Source organism: Epinephelus fuscoguttatus, linkage group LG12 (genome assembly GCF_011397635.1).
Source record: "Epinephelus fuscoguttatus linkage group LG12, E.fuscoguttatus.final_Chr_v1".
In the NCBI taxonomy this organism is placed as follows: domain Eukaryota; kingdom Metazoa; phylum Chordata; class Actinopteri; order Perciformes; family Serranidae; genus Epinephelus; species Epinephelus fuscoguttatus.
In genome coordinates, this window is record NC_064763.1 from 43,914,932 (window position 1) to 43,935,646 (window position 20,715).

At 44.4% G+C, this 20,715-nt stretch overlaps 1 protein-coding gene and 1 pseudogene across 1 annotated transcript in view; both read left to right on the top strand.

Annotated features, from left to right (window-relative positions):
* LOC125898196 (platelet-derived growth factor receptor beta-like) overlaps positions 1-20,715 on the top strand; it is a 37,813-nt gene that overhangs the window by 911 nt on the left and 16,187 nt on the right. The window contains exons 2-19 of the mRNA XM_049591922.1: positions 96-169; positions 3,846-3,922; positions 5,629-5,697; positions 5,801-5,895; positions 6,074-6,269; positions 6,354-6,614; positions 6,841-6,971; positions 7,081-7,162; positions 7,327-7,401; positions 7,555-7,738; positions 10,916-11,031; positions 11,156-11,267; positions 11,358-11,460; positions 11,618-11,726; positions 12,495-12,589; positions 17,139-17,271; positions 17,366-17,470; positions 17,562-17,666. Coding sequence (XP_049447879.1) covers positions 3,892-3,922; positions 5,629-5,697; positions 5,801-5,895; positions 6,074-6,269; positions 6,354-6,614; positions 6,841-6,971; positions 7,081-7,162; positions 7,327-7,401; positions 7,555-7,738; positions 10,916-11,031; positions 11,156-11,267; positions 11,358-11,460; positions 11,618-11,726; positions 12,495-12,589; positions 17,139-17,271; positions 17,366-17,470; positions 17,562-17,666 — 2,002 coding nt within the window. The 5' untranslated portion in view covers positions 96-169; positions 3,846-3,891. The remainder of the gene's footprint in view (positions 1-95; positions 170-3,845; positions 3,923-5,628; positions 5,698-5,800; positions 5,896-6,073; positions 6,270-6,353; positions 6,615-6,840; positions 6,972-7,080; positions 7,163-7,326; positions 7,402-7,554; positions 7,739-10,915; positions 11,032-11,155; positions 11,268-11,357; positions 11,461-11,617; positions 11,727-12,494; positions 12,590-17,138; positions 17,272-17,365; positions 17,471-17,561; positions 17,667-20,715) is intronic.
* LOC125899063 (U2 spliceosomal RNA) lies at positions 1,478-1,597 on the top strand (annotated as a pseudogene).

Sequence of the window (20,715 nt, forward strand, 5' to 3'; positions counted from 1 at the left end):
GCTCAGCAGTGAAAATAAAAGTTTGATATAAATATTAACGTGTCAGCTGATAATCAATATTATATGTAAAGTTTCGGTTGTCTCTGACTCTGAAGGTCGCTGACAATCATCTGATCTCAACCAATCAGGACGCAGAAAACAACCTTCAACATGGACCAGTGACAGACAGGTGAGTTCACACCTGTACAGCAGTGATTACACACCTGGTTAAATGTGGTTCAGGTGTGACGTGTCAGAGGATCAGCTGACAAACAACAACAGGAAGTGTAGAAACTTAAATTACTGACAGCAGGTACGGAGACGCAGCTCCGTCCTGCAGCGTCCGCCATCATAAACCTGTGACACTGGTGACTCTGTCTGCTGTGAGTGTTTGATCCAGGGAAGGTTTAACCAAGCTTCAAAAACATCTACACCCTGCAGTTCCTCTAACATCCACCAGAGGCTGTCTCCAGGACTGAGTTCGTCCCCACAGTCCTCCATGTTAATGTCATGTTTACAGCCTGTCTGGTCTCTGCAGATCATTTCAACATCCATGACACATCTTATACAACTCACCTGTTTACATTTATTAAGTTACATCACTGAGTGTCGACCTACCAAGACAGACCACCGTAGAGTCACTTCCTGTATCTGTGTCACATGGGTTACTCCTCTGCTCCACCCCTTTAGGAGACTGGTGGCGGTCCTGTGAGTCCTCCAGTCAACATGGGTTCAGATTATGAATGTTTCCATCACCTCAAAGTCACTGAAGTAAATGGTAGACCCATTTATCACAAGCCCCACCCCCTTAAACATCCTGACATCATGTTTTTCAGACACACAAATCAGGAGAAAATTTATTTTATTGTGACAGCAGCCTCACACTCTGCTGATACCAGATGTTCAGCGGGCTGATAAAACCAGAACAAACATAAATCTGTACTGTGTCGTGTTGTTTTCAATCTGATTCACTTACCCAGAGTTGAGATCAGGACTCAGAGTCACAGTCTTACACACTTCTCTGAGCTTCGAGTGCAGTTACCCACCCATAGTTTTATACAAACGGTGTCTGTCCCCCGACCACCTAAATTATTTAAATCTAAAATTAAACAAAGAGGAGCTGTGCATAACAACCTCATAAAAATTAAAACCTCTTCTGTGACAGAAAGACAAAACGGGAGAATTAAATGTGGACTGTTAAATATCAGGTCTCTATCGTCTAAAGCAGTGTTAGTAAACAAATTAATATCAGATAATCATATTGATTTACTCAGTCTCACTGAAACCTGGCTGTGTCCAGATGAATATGTCAGTCTAAATGAGTCCACTCCTCCCAGTCATAATAATACCCACATTCCTCGAGGCAGCGGCCGAGGAGGGGGAGTTGCAGCCATTTTTAACTCTAGCCTGTTAATCAGCCCTACCCTCGATCTAGTTCTGACGTATGGAATTGAAATTGATAACCTAACAGTCTTTCCACAGAATCCCTCGCTATCGGATCACTTCTCTGCCTTTTGGCTAAGATTAAGTGTAGTATCTGTTTTTTGGGGGGCGGCAGTAGCTCAGTCCATGGGGACCTGAGTTGGGTCGCCTGTTCGAGTCCCCATCCGGACCAAATATGGAGCGTGGACTGGTAGCTGGAGAGGTGCCAGTTCACCTCCTGAGCACTGCCGAGGTGCCCTTGAGCAAGGCACCGAACCCCCCAACCACTTGGGGCACCTGACCAAGGCACGCCACTCAGCAACAGTTACTATAGGCCTACTAGATGTTTATCAGATAGTGCTGTCACAAAATTTAAGGAAAAGATTACTCCGTCATTAAATTCAATACCAGGTCCCTAAGTAACAGAGGTTTCCTGTATCGACTTTGATCATCTTGTCGATATCGCTGTAGGCTTGCTGCGAACAGCACTTGACTCTGTAGCTCCTCTTAAAAAGAAGTTAACAAAGCAAAGAAAGTTCGCTCCTTGGTATAACTCTCAAACCCGTAAGTTAAAACAATTATCGCGAAAATTTGAAAGGAATTGGCAATGAACCAAACTGGAAGAATCTCGTTTAATCTGGGCAGACAGTCTCAAAACTTATAAGAGGGGCCTCCGCAATGCCAGAGCAAACTATTACTCAGCATTAATAGAAGACAATAAGAACAACCCCAGGTTTCTTTTCAGCACTGTAGCCAGGCTGACTGAGAGTCAGAGCTCTATTGAGCCTTGTATTCCTTTAGCCCTAAGCAGTAATGATTTTATGAGCTTTTTTAATGACAAAATTCTAACTATTAGAGGCAAAATTCATGACCTCCTGTCCTCAGATAGTACCTATCTAACCTCAAACACAGCTGTAAAACCTAATATATATTTAGATTGCTTCTCCAAAATTTCTCTTCAAGAATTGACCGCAGTGATTTCTTCATCTAAATCATCAACGTGTCTCTTAGACCCCATCCCAACTAGGCTACTTAAGGAGGTCTTTCCTTTAGTTAACACTCATATATTAGATATGATCAATATATCCTTATTAACAGGCTATGTACAATCAATCAATCAATCTCAATCAATTTTATTTATAAAGCCCAATATCACAAATCACAATTTGCCTCACAGGGCTTTACAGCATACGACATCCCTCTGTCCTTATGACCCTCACAGCTGATCAGGAAAAACTCCCCAAAAAACCCTTTAACGGGGAAAAAATGGTAGAAACCTCAGGAAGAGCAACTGAGGAGGGATCCCTCTTCCAGGACGGGCAGACGTGCAATAGATGTCGTACAGAACAGATCAACATGATAAATTAACAGTAATCTGTATGACACAATGAGACAGAGAGAGAGAGAGAGAGAGAGAGACAGAGACACAGAGAGAGAGAGAGACAGACAGAGAGACAATGAGAGAGAGAGACAGAGACATGTTCAAATGTAACACATATGAAGAACTTAGAACCAAGTTCTTTTCAAAAATGAAACATAAACTCCAAGATTTTGATCCCCTCTGTGATCAGGAGAACATGCATCATCTACTTGGAGAAAACAATGTCAGTGCCATAGAAGCAGCAAAATATGTCAGTGCATGTCACAGCCTGAGAGACACAACAACACAGTCTCCTTATAACACTCTGCCTATTTAATGTAACATGGACTTAATGTAAAATATTGAATGTATTTGTATTAATTGTATTGTAATTGAATTGTATGTTTGTATGTACGTTCTGCTTTCGGCAACAACAGTTGATACCATTCATGCCAATAAAGCTAACTGAATTTAATTGAATTGAAATTGAATAGGTGCCCGATGTATTATAGAGGGGTCCTCCGGCAGACTAGGCCTAAGTCAGCCTAACTAGGGGCTGGTACAGGGCAAGCCTGAGCCAGCCCTAACTATAAGCTTTATCAAAGAGGAAAGTCTTAAGTCTAGTCTTAAATGTGGAGACGGTGTCTGCCTCCCGGACCATAACAGGAAGATGATTCCACAGGAGAGGAGCCTGATAGCTGAAGGCTCTCAATATTTCAGTTAGGGCTGGGCAATATTACTTAAAATCAATATCATGAGTAATTGAAGCTTTTACCTTGATTACAATAAATGAACAATTATTTTATTATTTAAAAAAAAAAATCTTTTGGGGGGGTTAATATGCTTGGCTATTACTCTTGAATCTGTTGCATATTGTGTGCCATTTGTAAACGCCTGTGACAGCAACAGTTGCTTTGTGGAAGCACTAGTTGCAGGGCGCCTGTCAGTCTCCCTCTTGTTTGTCCCCTCCCTATTAAATATGAAAGGAGGTTGAAAATCATAGAACATGTCTGTTCTGATGACACAAGTCAGCAGTCCTGAAATGTGTGTTTCTCTTCTATAATACACATTCTACATCTCGGAGGCAACGAACCGGGATCTGACACAACACCAGAGGGAGAAGCAGGTCCATGGAGCTGTGTGCGCCGGACGAAAAAATAAGTGCGTCGTACCGAATGTGCGCTGCTATGGTGTCGCTTTGGGTTGTGAGCATGCATGAAAGTAATGGGTTTGTGTGCGCAAAAGACGCTACATCTGGACGCCCCCCGTGCACACACACGCTTTAGATTTCAACAAATGACAAATCATCTGTGGTCCTGTGAATCCACACTGTAATCAGTTACTCATTACACATTACTGAGTGAAAAGTAATTAAATTACTTTATAAATTCAACAATAAACTGACATAAACTAAATACAGATAAAGTCTTACATGACTCGTCAATCTCGTTAAACAGCTTTAAATCTTCCACAACCTCATCACATCATCTGACTTTAACTGCAGCTAGCTTAGCATTAGCATCAGCTGTTCAGACCATGGATTTATAAAAAGACCTGGATACAGTGTTGGAGGCGGGGCCTCGTTCATTCCTGTGACAGTTGTTTAGTGAAACCAAAAACACTCTTTGTCTGTGGTATGAAAATACTCCGATGATCAGCGCTGCCTCCACATTATTGGACCCACGGAGCAGACGTACAACAGTTGTCCACCAACTGAACTGCTACTTCCTGTTTAGTGCTCCGCTAACCTGAATGGAGATGCAATGATTTAATCTTTGGCACTGAGACTCTCCAGATGTTCTCAGACTGAATGGATCAAACACTGATAGTGAAACGAGACGTTTCTCTGTGGTTGTGACACTAAAAATAAACGTGTCCACTGATTAACAGACGTCTCTTTAACAATTGGAGTGTCCATGACATCACGTGATTAACCAGGAAATTGTATTTCCATGTTTGGTCACTACAGTGGCTTCAAAGCATGCCGCCGTTCGAGGTCTGACTCAGACCCTCAGATTCAGAATCAAACCTGCTGAGTCCTGGACACGTGGCCCCTCCCTCCGTCAGGTCTGCAGATACGTCCTAACACTGTAGATCAGTAACATCATCAGTGACATCACTGCGGTCCTGCAGGACTGAACTCGGGGCAGATTGAAGTGAAGCAGTGGCTGCACGGCTGTGATTGGCTGAAAACTGTGTGAAGAACTGATGTTAGAGTGGTGCAGGAGCGACTCCTCTCACTGCCGCCCACAGGAAATACTTCACTGTTTATTTTCTTCTTCTGTGGTCAACCCACATTCCTCACACACGTTCAGTCAGACCTCTGATTGGCCCAAATCCCCAGATTGGACGACTGGATTCAGTCTTTTTATTTTCCTCTGAAAGACGAAGAAGAAAAACACACACACACACACACACACACACACACACAGTGACACACACACACACACACACACACACACACACACACACACACACACACAGTGACACACACACACACACACACACACAGAGTCAGAGGAATGTGTTGAGGTCTGCTCTGACCATCAGAGCTCTGACTGGATGATTTAAACAGACTGTTTGTGTTTCACTGACGGCCGACAAATTTCAGAATAAAAGTCCTTCAGTCAGCAGCTGTTTGAAAAACACCACATTTCCCATCATGCCCTGCCCCGTAATCAGACTGTGTTACAGTAACTCTGTGAAGAATTTTACCCAGATACCTGAGGAGCAAATATATAAATAAAGGTTATACTGACTGTGCTCCAGATGTTTCACAAACACAAAGAGCTGCTAATGTTTCTCTGGTTCGACCAAATCAGACTTTTAATTTGAAATCTCTCCTTGTTGTTGTTGCTGTTGCTCAGGATCAGCAGTCATGATGGCATCCACTAGAGGACAAACAGGAAGTCTGAGTGTGCTGCACTTCCTGTTTGGTGGGTAACATGTCAGACTTTAAATGTGGACTGATAGCTGTCTGTCTGTCTGTCTGACTGACTGTCTGTGTGTCTGTCTGACTGACTGTCTGTCTGTCTGCAGGTGTGTTCCTGTTGTGTCCTGATGGAGGTGTCTCTCTGGAGCTGCTTCCTTCAAACCCTGAAGTTCTGCTGAACTCAAACTCAAACTACAGTGTGGTCAGTAAACACTTGTCTGTCTCTGCAGATGTGGTCAGGTACCTGTCTGTCTCTGCAGGTGTGTTCAGGTACCTGTCTGTCTCTGCAGGTGTGTTCAGGTACCTGTCTGTCTCTACGGGTGTGTTCAGGTACCTGTCTGTCTCTGCAGGTGTGTTCAGGTACCTGTTTGTCTCTGCAGGTGTGTTCGGGATGGAGTCAGGTGACGTGGCGGTTACCTCAGGACACTCAGGTGGACGGGGTTGTTGTGGAGAATCAGGGGTCCAGCAGCATCCTGCAGCTCTTTAACGCCACCTGGAGGAATTCTGGGAGATACACCTGTGAGGAGGCGTCGTCCTATCAGAGAAGAGACGTGGACATCTTCATACCTGGTCGAGGTGACATGATATTCATCATGTAGCCATGATGTCCGTCCCACCTGTGAGACACCTGTTGTCCTGACCCTACCTGTCCCCCCTCAGGTCCGGAAGAATGGTTCGTCCTGCTGGGTCCAGGTGTGGTGATGAAGGAGGCGGAGGAAGACACCATCCCCTGCGTGGTGTCCGACCCGCAGCTCAACGTCACGCTGTACCAACGTCCCGGCAGGACGCCAGTTACCGGGATGACATACGAGCCGGGCCATGGCTTCACGGGTCGTCTGAACGACACGTCATACATATGTGTGGCCTCCCACGGAGACGAGGAGACAGAGTCACAGGTGTACTACGTCTTCAGCATCGTAGGTGAGTCCATCAGGACGAGATGAGAGGACGCTAATGTCTCAGCACCTGATCTGTATGTCTCTCTCTCCACCTGTCTGTCTGTCTCTGTCTCCACCTGTATGTCTCTGTCTCCACCTGTCTGTCTGACTTTGTCTCCACCTGACCTGTCTGTCTGTCTCCATCTGACCTGCCTGTCTCTGTCTCCACCTGACCTGTCTCTGTCTGTCTCCATTTGTCTGTCCCTCAGTTCCTAAGGTCATGGAGGTGGACCTGACGGTGTCCAGCAGTGTGTTGAAGCAGGGGGAGGTCCTCACTGTCAACTGCACCGTCAAAGACACAGAGATGGTCTTCTTCACCTGGGACTTCCCCCGAAGACAGGTACCTGTCTCTGTCTCCATCTGTCTCTGTCTCTGTCTCTTTGTCCGTCTGTCCGTCTGTAGTGTCTGGTGTGTTCTCTGTTTAAAGATCTTCTCTGGTGTCGATTCAGGAAGTTGAGCCTCTGACTGACTTCCTACCCAATCGGATTCGCTCCTTCGTCAATATCTCCACGGCAACTGTGGCAGATTCTGGTAGGTCACTGATGTAACCCTGACTCTAACTCTCCAGACAGACCGCAAGCTAAAGTCGTTCAACAGATACAGCGAAATCACTAACATATATCAGTTGCTATGGTAACATGTGGTTTGTCTCCTGGGTAACCAAGGTGACGGGGACGTGTGTGTGTTTCCTGTAGGTGTGTATGTGTGTGTGGTGCAGGAGACGGTGCAGGAACGAACCGTGAGGAAAAACATCACAGTGACAGTGCTGGGTGAGTACACACACACACACACACACACATACACACACGCACACACACACGCACGCGCACATGCACACACACACACACACACACACACACACACGCACACGCACACACACACACACACACACACACACAGGTAAAGTGTGTGTGTCTCTGCAGATCGAGGGTACGTCTACCTGTGGCCATCAGGTGACACCAACATATCGTCTCTCCTCCATCACACGGTGGAGTTCAGTGTGGAGGTCGACGCCCATCCCGCCCCCACCGTCCTCTGGACCAAAGACAACCAGACCATCGCCACGGAAACCACCTCTGTCACCACCACACACCTGACAGGAAGCAGGTAGATCACAGCTGATACCTCAGTGGTCACACACAAGCTCATAGCTTGGCTCATCAGTCAAGTCAGACTTCTCGTCCTGTCTGAGTACGTCTGACTCCAACTCGATAGGCGGCGCTGTGTCCTTTTTAATATTGTGTGTATTGAGTGAGCTGCGGTTGACTCAAAGAGGAAGCTAATGACGAATGAAGATGACAGAGATGAATATATGGAAATACCATCCATAAACTTCCAAATGTTGAGCTCCGTCAGCTGTGACTGTAGTTTCCTCGTCCGTCCAGAGGTGCCTCTTCTGCTTCTCGGTCATCATGGTGTTTGTTTGTTTGTTTTTCGGGGAGTAACTGAACTACTGCTATGACATCTCCTTCTTCTGGGTGAAAGAAAAAGTGGTGCATGTGCAGAAAGCCGAGTCTGACTCCAGTCACACTGACTCCAGTGTCACTGACTCCAATGGCACTGACTCCAGTCACACTGACTCCAGTCACACTGACTCCAATGGCACTGACTCCAATGGCAATGACTCAGGTCACACTGACTCCAGCGGCACTGACTCCAGCGGCACTGACTCCAGTGGCACTGACACCAGTCAAACTGACTCCAATGGCACTGACTCCAGTCACACTGACTCCAGCAGCACTGACTCCAGCAGCACTGACTCCAGTCACACTGACTCCAGCGGCACTGACTCCAGCGGCACTGACTCCAGTCGAACTGACTCCAATGCCACTGACTCCAGTCACACTGACTCCAATGGCACTGACTCAGGTCACACCGACTCCAGTGGCACTGACTCCAGTCACACTGACTCCAGTCACACTGACTCCAATGGCACTGACTCCAGTCACACTAACTCCAATGGCACTGACTCAGGTCACACCGACTCCAGTGGCACTGACTCCAGTGGCACTGACTGCAGTCACACTGACTCCAGTCACACTGACTCCAGCGGCATTGACTCCAGCGGCACTGACTCCAGTGGCACTGACTCCAGTCGAACTCACTCCAATGTCACTGACTCCAGTCACACTGACTCCAGTGGCACTGACTCCAGTCACACTGACTCCAATGGCACTGACTCCAGTCACACTGACTCCAGCGGCACTGACTCCAACTCCAGTGGCACTGACTCCAGTCACACTGACTCCAATGGCACTGACTCCAGTCACACTGACTCCAGCGGCACTGACTCCAGTGGCACTGACTGCAGTCACACTGACTCCAGTCACACTGACTCCAGCGGCATTGACTCCAGCGGCACTGACTCCAGTGGCACTGACTCCAGTCGAACTCACTCCAATGTCACTGACTCCAGTCACACTGACTCCAGTGGCACTGACTCCAGTCACACTGACTCCAATGCCACTGACTCCAATGGCACTGACTCCAGTCACACTGACTCCAATGGCACTGACTCAGGTCACACCGACTCCAGTGGCACTGACTCCAGTCACACTGACTCCAATGGTACTGACTCCAGTCACACTGACTCCAATGGCACTGACTCCAGTGGCACTGACTCCAATGGCACTGACTCCAGTCACACTGACTCCAGTCGAACTGACTCCTGCGGCACTGACTCCAGTCACACTGACTCCAATGGCACTGACTCCAATGGCACTGACTCCAGCGGCACTGACTCCAGTCACACTGACTCCAATGGCACTGACTCCAATGGCACTGACTCCAGTCACACTGACTCCAGTCGAACTGACTCCGGCGGCATTGACTCCAGCGGCACTGACTCCAGTGGCACTGACTCCAATAGCACTGACTCAGGTCACACTGACTGCAGTCACACTGACTCCAGCGGCACTGACTCCAGTCACACTGAGTCCAGCGGCACTGACTCCAGTGGCACTGACTCCAGTCGAACTGACTCCAGCGGCACTGACTTCAGTGGCACTGACTCCAATGGCACTGACTCCAGTCACACTGACTCCAGTCGAACTGACTCCGGCGGCATTGACTCCAGCAGCACTGACTCCAGTGGCACTGACTCGAGTGGCACTGACTCCAATGGCACTGACTCCAGTCACACTGACTCCAGTCGCACTGACTCCAGTGGCACTGACTCCAGTCACACTGACTCCAGTCGAACTGACTCCAGCGGCACTGACTCCAATGGCACTGACTCCAGTCACACTGACTCCAGCGGCACTGACTCCAGTGGCACTGACTCCAGTCGAACTGACTCCAATGGCACTGACTCCAGTCACACTGACTCCAATGGCACTGACTCCAGTCACACTGGCTCCAACGGCACTGACTCCAGTCGCACTGACTCCAGTCGCACTGACTCCAGCGGCACTGACTCCAGTGGCACTGACTCCAATGGCACTGACTCCAGTCACACTGACTCCAGTGGCACTGACCCCAGTCACACTGACTCCAGTCACACTGACTCCAGTGGCACTGACTCCAGTCACACTGACTCCAGTCGAACTGACTCTGGCGGCATTGACTCCAGTGGCACTGACTCCAGTGGCACTGACTCAGGTCACACTGACTCCAGTCGAACTGACTCCGGCGGCATTGACTCCAGCGGCACTGACTCCAGTGGCACTGACTCCAGTCACACTGACTCCAATGGCACTGACTCCAGTGGCACTGACTCCAGTCACACTGACTCCAATGCCACTGACTCCAGTCACACTGACTCCAGTCGAACTGACTCCGGCGGCATTGACTCCAGTGGCACTGACTCCAGTGGCACTGACTCAGGTCACACTGACTCCAGTCGAACTGACTCCGGCGGCATTGACTCCAGCGGCACTGACTCCAGTGGCACTGACTCCAGTCACACTGACTCCAATGGCACTGACTCCAGTGGCACTGACTCCAGTCACACTGACTCCAATGGCACTGACTCCAGTCACACTGACTCCAGTCGAACTGACTCCGGCGGCATTGACTCCAGCGGCACTGACTCCAGTGGCACTGACTCCAGTCACACTGACTCCAATAGCACTGACTCCAGTCAGACTGACTCCAATAGCACTGACTCCAGTCACACTGACTCCAGCGGCACTGACTCCAGTCGCACTGACTCCAGTCGCACTGAGTGGACACATGCAGTATTATTATTGTTGGACTGAGCTGATAGCTGCATGTAAACGTACTGACTGAAGGCTGGTTGATTGATTGGTTTATTGATTGATTCATTGATTCATTGATGTGCAGGTATGTGAGCACACTGACACTGGTTCGAGTCCAAATGGATCAGACAGGAAGTTACACAGCGACCGTTTCCAACGAAGACGATGCCGAGGAGGTCATCTTTAACCTGGAGGTCAAAGGTCAGAGAGACAGACAGTGTGTGTGTGTGTGTGTGTGTGTGTGTGTGTGTTTGTTTACTTGTGTGTGTGTGTTTGTTTACCTGTGTGTGTGTGTGTGTGTGTGTGTGTGTGTGTGCGTGTGTAGCGGCTCCCAAGATCACATCTCTGTCGGAGGTCGACAGTAAGGCAATGGTGTGTGTCAGCGAAGCAGGTCCGCCCCCCTCTGTTACCTGGTACACCTGTCACAGCTCACACAGGTAAACACACACACACACACACACACACACACACACACACCAGTGTGACAGTATGCGTGTTGCCTTGGTTATGGTGTTCGTCTCCTCCAGGTGCAGTAATGTGACAGGTGGCTGGAGGAGCCTATCAGCAGCCTCGGAGGGCGTGGCTCTACAGGAGACCTTCACTGAGGTGGAGGAGAGAGGCGTCACCCAGGTAACCAGTGACATCATCAGTGTGATGTCATCAGGTGATGTGAAGATGACTAACAGCTGTGTGTGTATGTGTGTGTGTGTGTGTGTGTGTGTGTGTGTGTGTGTGTGTGTGTGTGTGTGTGTGTGTGTGTGTGTGTGTGTGTGTGTCACCTGTGCAGGTCCGCAGTGTGTTGACTCTGCAGAGTTTCAGCTCGCTGTCAGCTGTTCGCTGTGAAGCCAAAAACTCTGCAGGACGAAGAGCCAGAGACATGCGAGTCGTGTCCAACTGTACGTACTGTCCACCTGTCCAACTGTCCACCTGTCCTACTGTCCACCTGTCCAACTATACGTACTGTCCACCTGTCCTGCTGTCCACCTGTCAATCTATACGCACTGTCCACCTGTCCTACTGTCCACCTGTCCAACTGTACGTACTGTCTACGTGTCCACCTGTCCAACTGTACATACTGTCTACCTGTCCTACTGTCCAACTGTATGTACTGTCCACCTGTCCTACTGTCTACCCTTCCACCTGTCTACCTTTCAACCCTCTGTCCTTGGATTCTGTTGTTGAACCCCCTGCCCTTGAACTCTCAGTCCTTGGACTCTCTGTCCTTGGACTCTCTGTCCTTGAACCCTCTGTCCTTGGACTCTCTGTCCTTGGACTCTCTGTCCTTGGACTCTCTGTCCTTGATCCCTCTGTCCTTGGACTCTGTCCTTGGACTCTCTGTCCTTGAACCCTCTGTCCTTGGACTCTCTGTCCTTGAACCCTCTGTCCTTGGACTCTCAGTCCTTGGACTCTCTGTCCTTGGACTCTCTGTCCTTGGACTCTGTCCTTGGACCCTCTGCCCTTGGACTCTCTGTCCTTGGACCCTCTGTCCTTGGATGCTCGGACTCTCTGTCCTTGGACTCTCTGTCCTTGTCCTCTCTACAGGATGGACAGACAGTAATCTGTAGTGATGTACATTATTTATCTGTGTTCTTGTCTCTCTGTCTGTCCGTCCTCCTGTCTGACTCTGTCCTCCTGTCTCTCTCTGACCTCCTGTCTGTCTCCAGCTCTTCTGTCTCAGGTCACAGTGTTGGCGGTTGTTCTGGTTCTGGTCATCCTCGCCGTTGTCTTCCTCATCATCCTCATCCTCCTCTGGAGAAAAGTCAGTACTATGACGTACTGTAGTTTCAGTGTTACAGTAGTTTGTAGTTTCAGTGCTACAGTAGTTTGTAGTTTCAGTGCTACAGTAGTTTGTAGTTTCAGTGTTACAGTAATTTGTAGTTTCAGTGTTACAGTAGTTTGTAGTTTCAGTGTTACAGTAATTTGTAGTTTCAGTGTTACAGTAGTTTGTAGTTTCAGTGCTGCAGTAGTTTGTAGTTTCAGTGTTACAGTAATTTGTAGTTTCAGTGCTACAATACTTTGTAGTTTCAGTGTTACAGTAGTTTGTAGTTTCAGTGTTACAGAACTTTGTAGTTTAAGTGTTACAGTAATTTGTAGTTTCAGTGCTGCAGTAGTTTCTAGTTTCAGTGCTACAGTAGTTTGTAGTTTTAGTGTTACAGTAGTTTGTAGTTTCAGTGCTGCAGTAGTTTCTAGTTTCAGTGTTATAGTAGTTTGTAGTTTCAGTGCTGCAGTACTTTGTAGTTTCAGTGTTACAGTAGTTTGTAGTTTCAGTGCTGCAGTACTTTGTAGTTTCAGTGTTACAGTAGTTTGTAGTTTCAGTGCTGCAGTAGTTTGTAGTTTCAGTGTTACAGTAATTTGTAGTTTCAGTGCTGCAGTACTTTGTAGTTTCAGTGTTACAGTTCTTTGTAGTTTAAGTGTTACAGTAGTTTGTAGTTTCAGTGCTGCAGTAGTTTGTAGTATCAGTGTTACAGTAGTTTGTAGTTTCAGTGTTATAGAACTTTGTAGTTTCAGTGTTACAGTAGTTTGTAGTTTCAGTGTTACAGTAATTTGTAGTTTCAGTGCTACAGTAGTTTATAGTTTCAGTGTTACAGTAGTTTGTAGTTTCAGTGCTACAGTAGTTTGTAGTTTCAGTGTTACAGTAATTTGTAGTTTCAGTGCTACAGTAGTTTATAGTTTCAGTGTTACAGTAGTTTGTAGTTTCAGTGTTACAGTAATTTGTAGTTTCAGTGCTACAGTAGTTTGTAGTTTCAGTTTTACAGTAGTTTGTAGTTTCAGAGTAACAGTTCTTTGTAGTTTCAGTGCTACAGTAGTTTGTAGTTTCTGTGTGACAGCAGTTTGTAGTTTCAGTGCTGCAGTACTTTGTAGTTTCAGTGTTACAGTAGTTTGTAGTTTCAGTGCTGCAGTACTTTGTAGTTTCAGTGTTACAGAATTTTGTAGTTTAAGTGTTACAGTAATTTGTTGTTTCAGTGCTGCAGTAGTTTGTAGTTTTAGTGTTACAGTAGTTTGTAGTTTCAGTGCTGCAGTACTTTGTAGTTTCAGTGTTACAGTTCTTTGTAGTTTAAGTGTTACAGTAGTTTTTTCGTTTCAGTGTTACAGTAGTTTGTCGTTTCAGTGCTGCAGTAATTTGTAGTTTCAGTGTTACAGTAGTTTGTAGTTTCAGTGTTACAGTAATTTGTAGTTTCAGTGCTACAGTAGTTTGTAGTTTCAGTGTTACAGTAATTTGTAGTTTCAGTGCTGCAGTACTTTGTAGTTTCAGTGTTACAGAATTTTGTAGTTTAAGTGTTACAGTAATTTGTCGTTTCAGTGCTGCAGTAGTTTGTAGTTTTAGTGTTACAGTAGTTTGTAGTTTCAGTGCTGCAGTACTTTGTAGTTTCAGTGTTACAGTTCTTTGTAGTTTAAGTGTTACAGTAGTTTGTCGTTTCAGTGCTGCAGTAGTTTGTAGTATCAGTGTTACAGTAGTTTGTAGTTTCAGTGTTATAGAACTTTGTAGTTTCAGTGTTACAGTAGTTTGTAGTTTCAGTGTTACAGTAATTTGTAGTTTCAGTGCTACAGTAGTTTATAGTTTCAGTGTTACAGTAGTTTGTAGTTTCAGTGCTACAGTAGTTTGTAGTTTCAGTGTTACAGTAATTTGTAGTTTCAGTGCTACAGTAGTTTATAGTTTCAGTGTTACAGTAGTTTGTAGTTTCAGTGTTACAGTAATTTGTAGTTTCAGTGCTACAGTAGTTTGTAGTTTCAGTTTTACAGTAGTTTGTAGTTTCAGTGTTACAGTTCTTTGTAGTTTCAGTGCTACAGTAGTTTGTAGTTTCTGTGTGACAGCAGTTTGTAGTTTCAGTGCTGCAGTACTTTGTAGTTTCAGTGTTACAGTAGTTTGTAGTTTCAGTGCTGCAGTACTTTGTAGTTTCAGTGTTACAGTAATTTTTGTAGTTTAAGTGCAGTAGTTTGTAGTTTTAGTGTTACAGTAGTTTGTAGTTTCAGTGCTGCAGTACTTTGTAGTTTCAGTGTTACAGTTCTTTGTAGTTTAAGTGTTACAGTAGTTTTTTCGTTTCAGTGTTACAGTAGTTTGTCGTTTCAGTGCTGCAGTAATTTGTAGTTTCAGTGTTACAGTAGTTTGTAGTTTCAGTGTTACAGTAATTTGTAGTTTCAGTGTTACAGTAGTTTGTAGTTTCAGTGTTACAGTAATTTGTAGTTTCAGTGTTACAGTAATTTGTAGTTTCAGTGTTACAGTAGTTTATAGTTTCAGTGCTGCAGTAGTTTGTAGTTTCAGTGTTACAGTAATTTGTAGTTTCAGTGCTGCAGTAGTTTAAAGTTTCAGTGTTACAGTAATTTGTAGTTTCAGTGCTACAATACTTTGTAGTTTCAGTGTTACAGTAGTTTGTAGTTTCAGTGTTACAGAACTTTGTAGTTTAAGTGTTACAGTAATTTGTAGTTTCAGTGTTACAGTAATTTGTAGTTTCAGTGCTACAGTAGTTTGTAGTTTTAGTGTTACAGTAGTTTGTAGTTTCAGTGCTGCAGTAGTTTCTAGTTTCAGTGTTATAGTAGTTTGTAGTTTCAGTGCTGCAGTACTTTGTAGTTTCAGTGTTACAGTAGTTTGTAGTTTCAGTGCTGCAGTAGTTTGTAGTTTCAGTGTTACAGTAATTTGTAGTTTCAGTGCTGCAGTAGTTTGTAGTTTCAGTGTTACAGTAATTTGTAGTTTCAGTGCTACAATACTTTGTAGTTTCAGTGTTACAGTAGTTTGTAGTTTCAGTGTTACAGTAATTTGTAGTTTCAGTGCTGCAGTAGTTTGTAGTTTCAGTGCTACAGTAGTTTGTAGTTTTAGTGTTACAGTAGTTTGTAGTTTCAGTGCTGCAGTAGTTTCTAGTTTCAGTGTTATAGTAGTTTGTAGTTTCAGTGCTGCAGTACTTTGTAGTTTCAGTGTTACAGTAGTTTGTAGTTTCAGTGCTGCAGTACTTTGTAGTTTCAGTGTTACAGAATTTTGTAGTTTAAGTGTTACAGTAATTTGTCGTTTCAGTGCTGCAGTAGTTTGTAGTTTTAGTGTTACAGTAGTTTGTAGTTTCAGTGCTGCAGTACTTTGTAGTTTCAGTGTTACAGTTCTTTGTAGTTTAAGTGTTACAGTAGTTTGTCGTTTCAGTGCTGCAGTAGTTTGTAGTATCAGTGTTACAGTAGTTTGTAGTTTCAGTGTTATAGAACTTTGTAGTTTCAGTGTTACAGTAGTTTGTAGTTTCAGTGTTACAGTAATTTGTAGTTTCAGTGCTACAGTAGTTTATAGTTTCAGTGTTACAGTAGTTTGTAGTTTCAGTGCTACAGTAGTTTGTAGTTTCAGTGTTACAGTAATTTGTAGTTTCAGTGCTACAGTAGTTTATAGTTTCAGTGTTACAGTAGTTTGTAGTTTCAGTGTTACAGTAATTTGTAGTTTCAGTGCTACAGTAGTTTGTAGTTTCAGTTTTACAGTAGTTTGTAGTTTCAGAGTAACAGTTCTTTGTAGTTTCAGTGCTACAGTAGTTTGTAGTTTCTGTGTGACAGCAGTTTGTAGTTTCAGTGCTAGAGTTCTTTGTAGTTTCTGTGTGACAGCAGTTTGTAGTTTCAGTGCTAGAGTTCTTTGTAGTTTCAGTGTGACAGTAGTTTGTAGTTTCAGTGCTGCAGTAGTTTGTAGTTTCAGTGTGACAGCAGTTTGTAGTTTCAGTGTTACAGTTCTTTGTAGTTTCAGTGTTACAGTAGTTTGTAGTTTCAGTGCTGCAGTAGTTTGTAGTTTCAGTGTGACAGCAGTTTGTAGTTTAAGTGTTACAGTAGTTTGTAGTTTCAGTGTTACAGTTCTTTGTAGTTTCAGTGTTACAGTAGTTTGTAGTTTCAGTGCTGCAGTAGTTTGTAGTTCAGTGCTACAGTAGTTTGTAGTTTCAGTGCTACAGTAGTCTGTAGTTTCAGTGTCACAGTAGTTTGTAGTTTCAGTGCTACAGTTCTTTGTAGTTTCAGTGTTACAGTAGTTTGTAGTTTCAGTGCTGCAGTAGTTTGTAGTTCAGTGCTACAGTAGTTTGTAGTGTCAGTGTCACAGTAGTTTGTAGTTTCAGTGCTACAGTAGTTTGTGGTGTCAGTGTCAGAGTAGTTTGTAGTTTCAGTGTCAGAGTAGTTTGTAGTTTCAGTGCTACAGTAGTTTGTAGTTTCAGTGTTTCAGTAGTTTGCAGTTTCAGTGTTTCAGTAGTTTGTAGTTTCAGTGCTACAGTAGTTTGTAGTTTCAGTGTTTCAGTAGTTTGTAGTTCAGTGTAACAGCAGTACCTCAGCAGAATCTTTTATTTGACCAAGTTCTTCCTGTTTGTTAGAAACCTCGTTATGAAGTTCGTTGGAAGGTGATTGAGTCGGTGAGTCCTGATGGACAGCAGTACACCTACCTTGACCCCGCCCACCTGCCCTACAACTCCACCTGGGAAGTACCACGAGACAACGTAGTCCTAGGTAATACTCTGAGTACTAGGTACTGATACTTCTTAATCCCCACAGACAACTGTGGATCAGAAATCTCTGATTCTGTCTGCCTGTCTGTCTCCAGGTCGGGTGTTGGGTTCAGGTGCGTTTGGTCGTGTTGTCGAGGCGACTGTCTCCGGTCTGCTTCACTCTCATTCTACGACTAAAGCAGCCGTTAAGATGGTCAAACGTATGTACCTGTCAGACTGATTATTGATTAACTTCAGTCCTGAAATCAATTCTGTAACGTCATCTGTCTTTGTGTGTGTGTGTGTGTTCAGCCAGCAGTGGTGCTGTTCAGTCTTTGATGTCGGAGTTGAAGGTGTTGGTTCATCTCGGTCCTCACCTGAACGTTGTCAACCTGCTCGGAGCGTGCACCAGAGGAGGTGAACACTTGGATCCTGAACTTATCCTTACTGAACCTCCTGAGACCCTGCATCCTCACATGAGGACATTGTCACAAACCGGGCCAGTTAGTTGCAACAAGGGAGTCCACACATGAAGTACCAAATCAAAATATAATTTATTACTAAATCATTTAAGTTGAAATTAGATCAAAATAAACCAAGAAGTATGAGTGGGATTAAATGTTAAGTGTCAGTCATGCATGCAGTGTATGGGTGAGTGGAGTGTGCTGTGTCAAAGTGTTGAATGCAGGAGGAAACAATACTTAGTTCCCCATGGCAGGTGGAAACCAGCAAGCAGCAAGAGGGAGAATGCCAGTTTAGACAGCCCTTCAATACCCTGGTCCACATACACACAGGTGAGGCAAATTGGCCTGACAACCTGCCCACAACTTCCACCCAGGAAGTGAGAAAGCCAGAGACCGGGCAGAGGAGCAGCATCTCATTCTGGGTTTCATCCTGCTTCACTCAGACCTGTTGTCCTCCATCGTGGACACTCTCTGTCCCACCTAGTGGTAGTGAGACCACAATACACTAATCCATGTAAAAACAAGGTGTCTGCCATCTCTGCCAAGTCAGTCTGCGGCTGATCCTGAGACAGACATGGAAAAAACCTGATCAGAGTTTATGGTTCAAACTTTATTTATGATAAATAATGTTTGTAAAGGACACTGGGACTGTATTATTGTCAGACTGTCTCTACAGACAAAAGGACAGACCTTGCTCAGAGTATGGAGCAAAGAAAATTCATCCACAGTTACAAACAAATCACAAAAGATTTTTCACAACAACGTTCAGATATTGAAATTAACAGTTTGATTCTTTATGACACACTGTGTGTGTTGAAATTAAACATCCTCATATGAGGACATCTGTTTTTTCTAAAACTACTTCCTGTTTAAAGACAATGTTAAGTTTTTCTATTCATCAGGTCTGACTGATCCCAAACAGCTCAGAGACATTAAAGATTCAGACCAAACAGAACCTGAGGTCTCAGGAGGTTCATCATCTAATCTTGAGTTAATCCACATTAATCTGATCTAATCTCACAGTTTGTTTAACGAACCAATGAACTAACTAACTCGTCTGTGAACTGAGAGCCTGGTGAGATGGCCTGATGTTGTGAGCTCTACATGTTGTTTGTACTAGTCTGGACTCTGACACCTCAGACACTTTCAGGAGGACTCACCTGGACAGACAAACTCCTTCAGCCAATCAGAGAAACAGAACACCAGGAACATCAAGTCAGCTGACAGGCTTTTCTCAAATCTGTCAGAAGAACGATGACAACGTTGTTTCCTCTGAGAAACTCTGTGAGGTCAAACTGTTGTTGTTGTTGATTGATTGATTGATTGATTTATTTCAGGAAGATGATAAGACAGTAATCCTAAGGATGACATGCTAAAGTAAAATACTTATTTCCAGCATGGCCCTTGGTGTTTACACACAAGAAACAAATAAACAAGAAGCAGACAAAATCCACATGACATTGAATCAGAGTTAATACCAACAATTTATTTCTTCTTTTTATTGTCTTGTGATATAAAACTTCAACTTACAGGCACATTTGGCTAAAATTTTGGCTGCAATGGATTCACCTATAAGTGATTGATCCAGTGTTAGACCCAAATATGTGACACTTGATTTAGACACAATTTCAGACCCATTACACATCACCTTTAAAGTTTAGCTTTAAGTGATTTTATTAACTTCCTTTTTGTACCAAACAAGATTGATTCAGTCTTGCCGAGATGCATAGAGAGCTTAATGTCTACAAGCCACTGGTAGACAGACTCAAACTCTATGCCAAGAGTATTTTCAATGTCTTTAACATTACACCCTGGGACAAGTAAAGCAGAATCATTGGCATATAATAGCAACTTGCACCGTACCGCAGCTGACATGTCATTTATGTATATTAAAAATAACAGGGGCCCCAGGATCGAACCTTGGGGCACCCTGCATGTTATACTCTGCGGATCAGAGAGGGTCCCCTCAACATCGTATACTTGTGACCTATCCGTTAGGTAAGAAGTGAACCATTTGAGTGTTTCTAAAACCCATGCACTGTAATTTAGAAATCAAAATGTCATGGTTCACAGTATCAAATGCTTTTTGCAAGTCAAGTAGAAGCACACCAACATAATTCCCTAGATCAAAATTCTGATGCACATAGTCGAAGAGGTGAATGAGACAGGTGTCAGTAGAATATGCAGCTCTAAAACCAGACTGGAGCTCATATAATAGATCATGCCCAATGAGATACTCCTCCACCTGTTTATACACAAAATGCTCAAAAATCTTTGATATAGTTGACAGACTGGCCTATAATTCCCAACATCAGCTCTGCTATTTTTCTTTAAGAGCGGAACCATCCTAGCATTCTTCATATCGTTTGGGAAAACATCCTGACTTATGGACGGATTTATGACATAGCTAAGAATACTAGATGTAACCCCAGCACTATCCCTAAGAAACCTGGAGGGGATAAGGTCCAAGCCAGTGGACCACTTTATCCTCTGAGACAGGACTAATTGCAAATGCATCTGCAGAGACATTTTTGCTTCTATAAAAGGAGTTAACAAATGAATTGCCATATTTATCAGAAGCACCTGGCAATTTACTGACCAGACAGGCAGCAACAGTTGTAAAGTAATGGTTAAAATGGCAGGCAATCAGCCGCTTATCAAAACACATCTCATCTTCAATAATAAGCCCCGCTTTACCAGACTTTGATTTTGATTTTGCTGTTGATCCCATATCATTGAGAATTTTCCATAGTTTTTTAGGCTGTTTTGCATTTGCAGCAATGGAATCAGAATAAAATTCAGACTTAGCCTGTTGGACCTTGTAACTAACTTGATTTCTAAGATTAGCATAAGAGTTATAGTCAGCTGGTAGTTTAGACTTTTTAAACTTTATGAAATATCTGTTACGTTGTCTGATCAGATCAACTATTTCAGATGACATCCAACATGCACTTCTGTGCTTAATTCTTGTTTCCCTCATTGGTGCAACTTTATCAAGAACA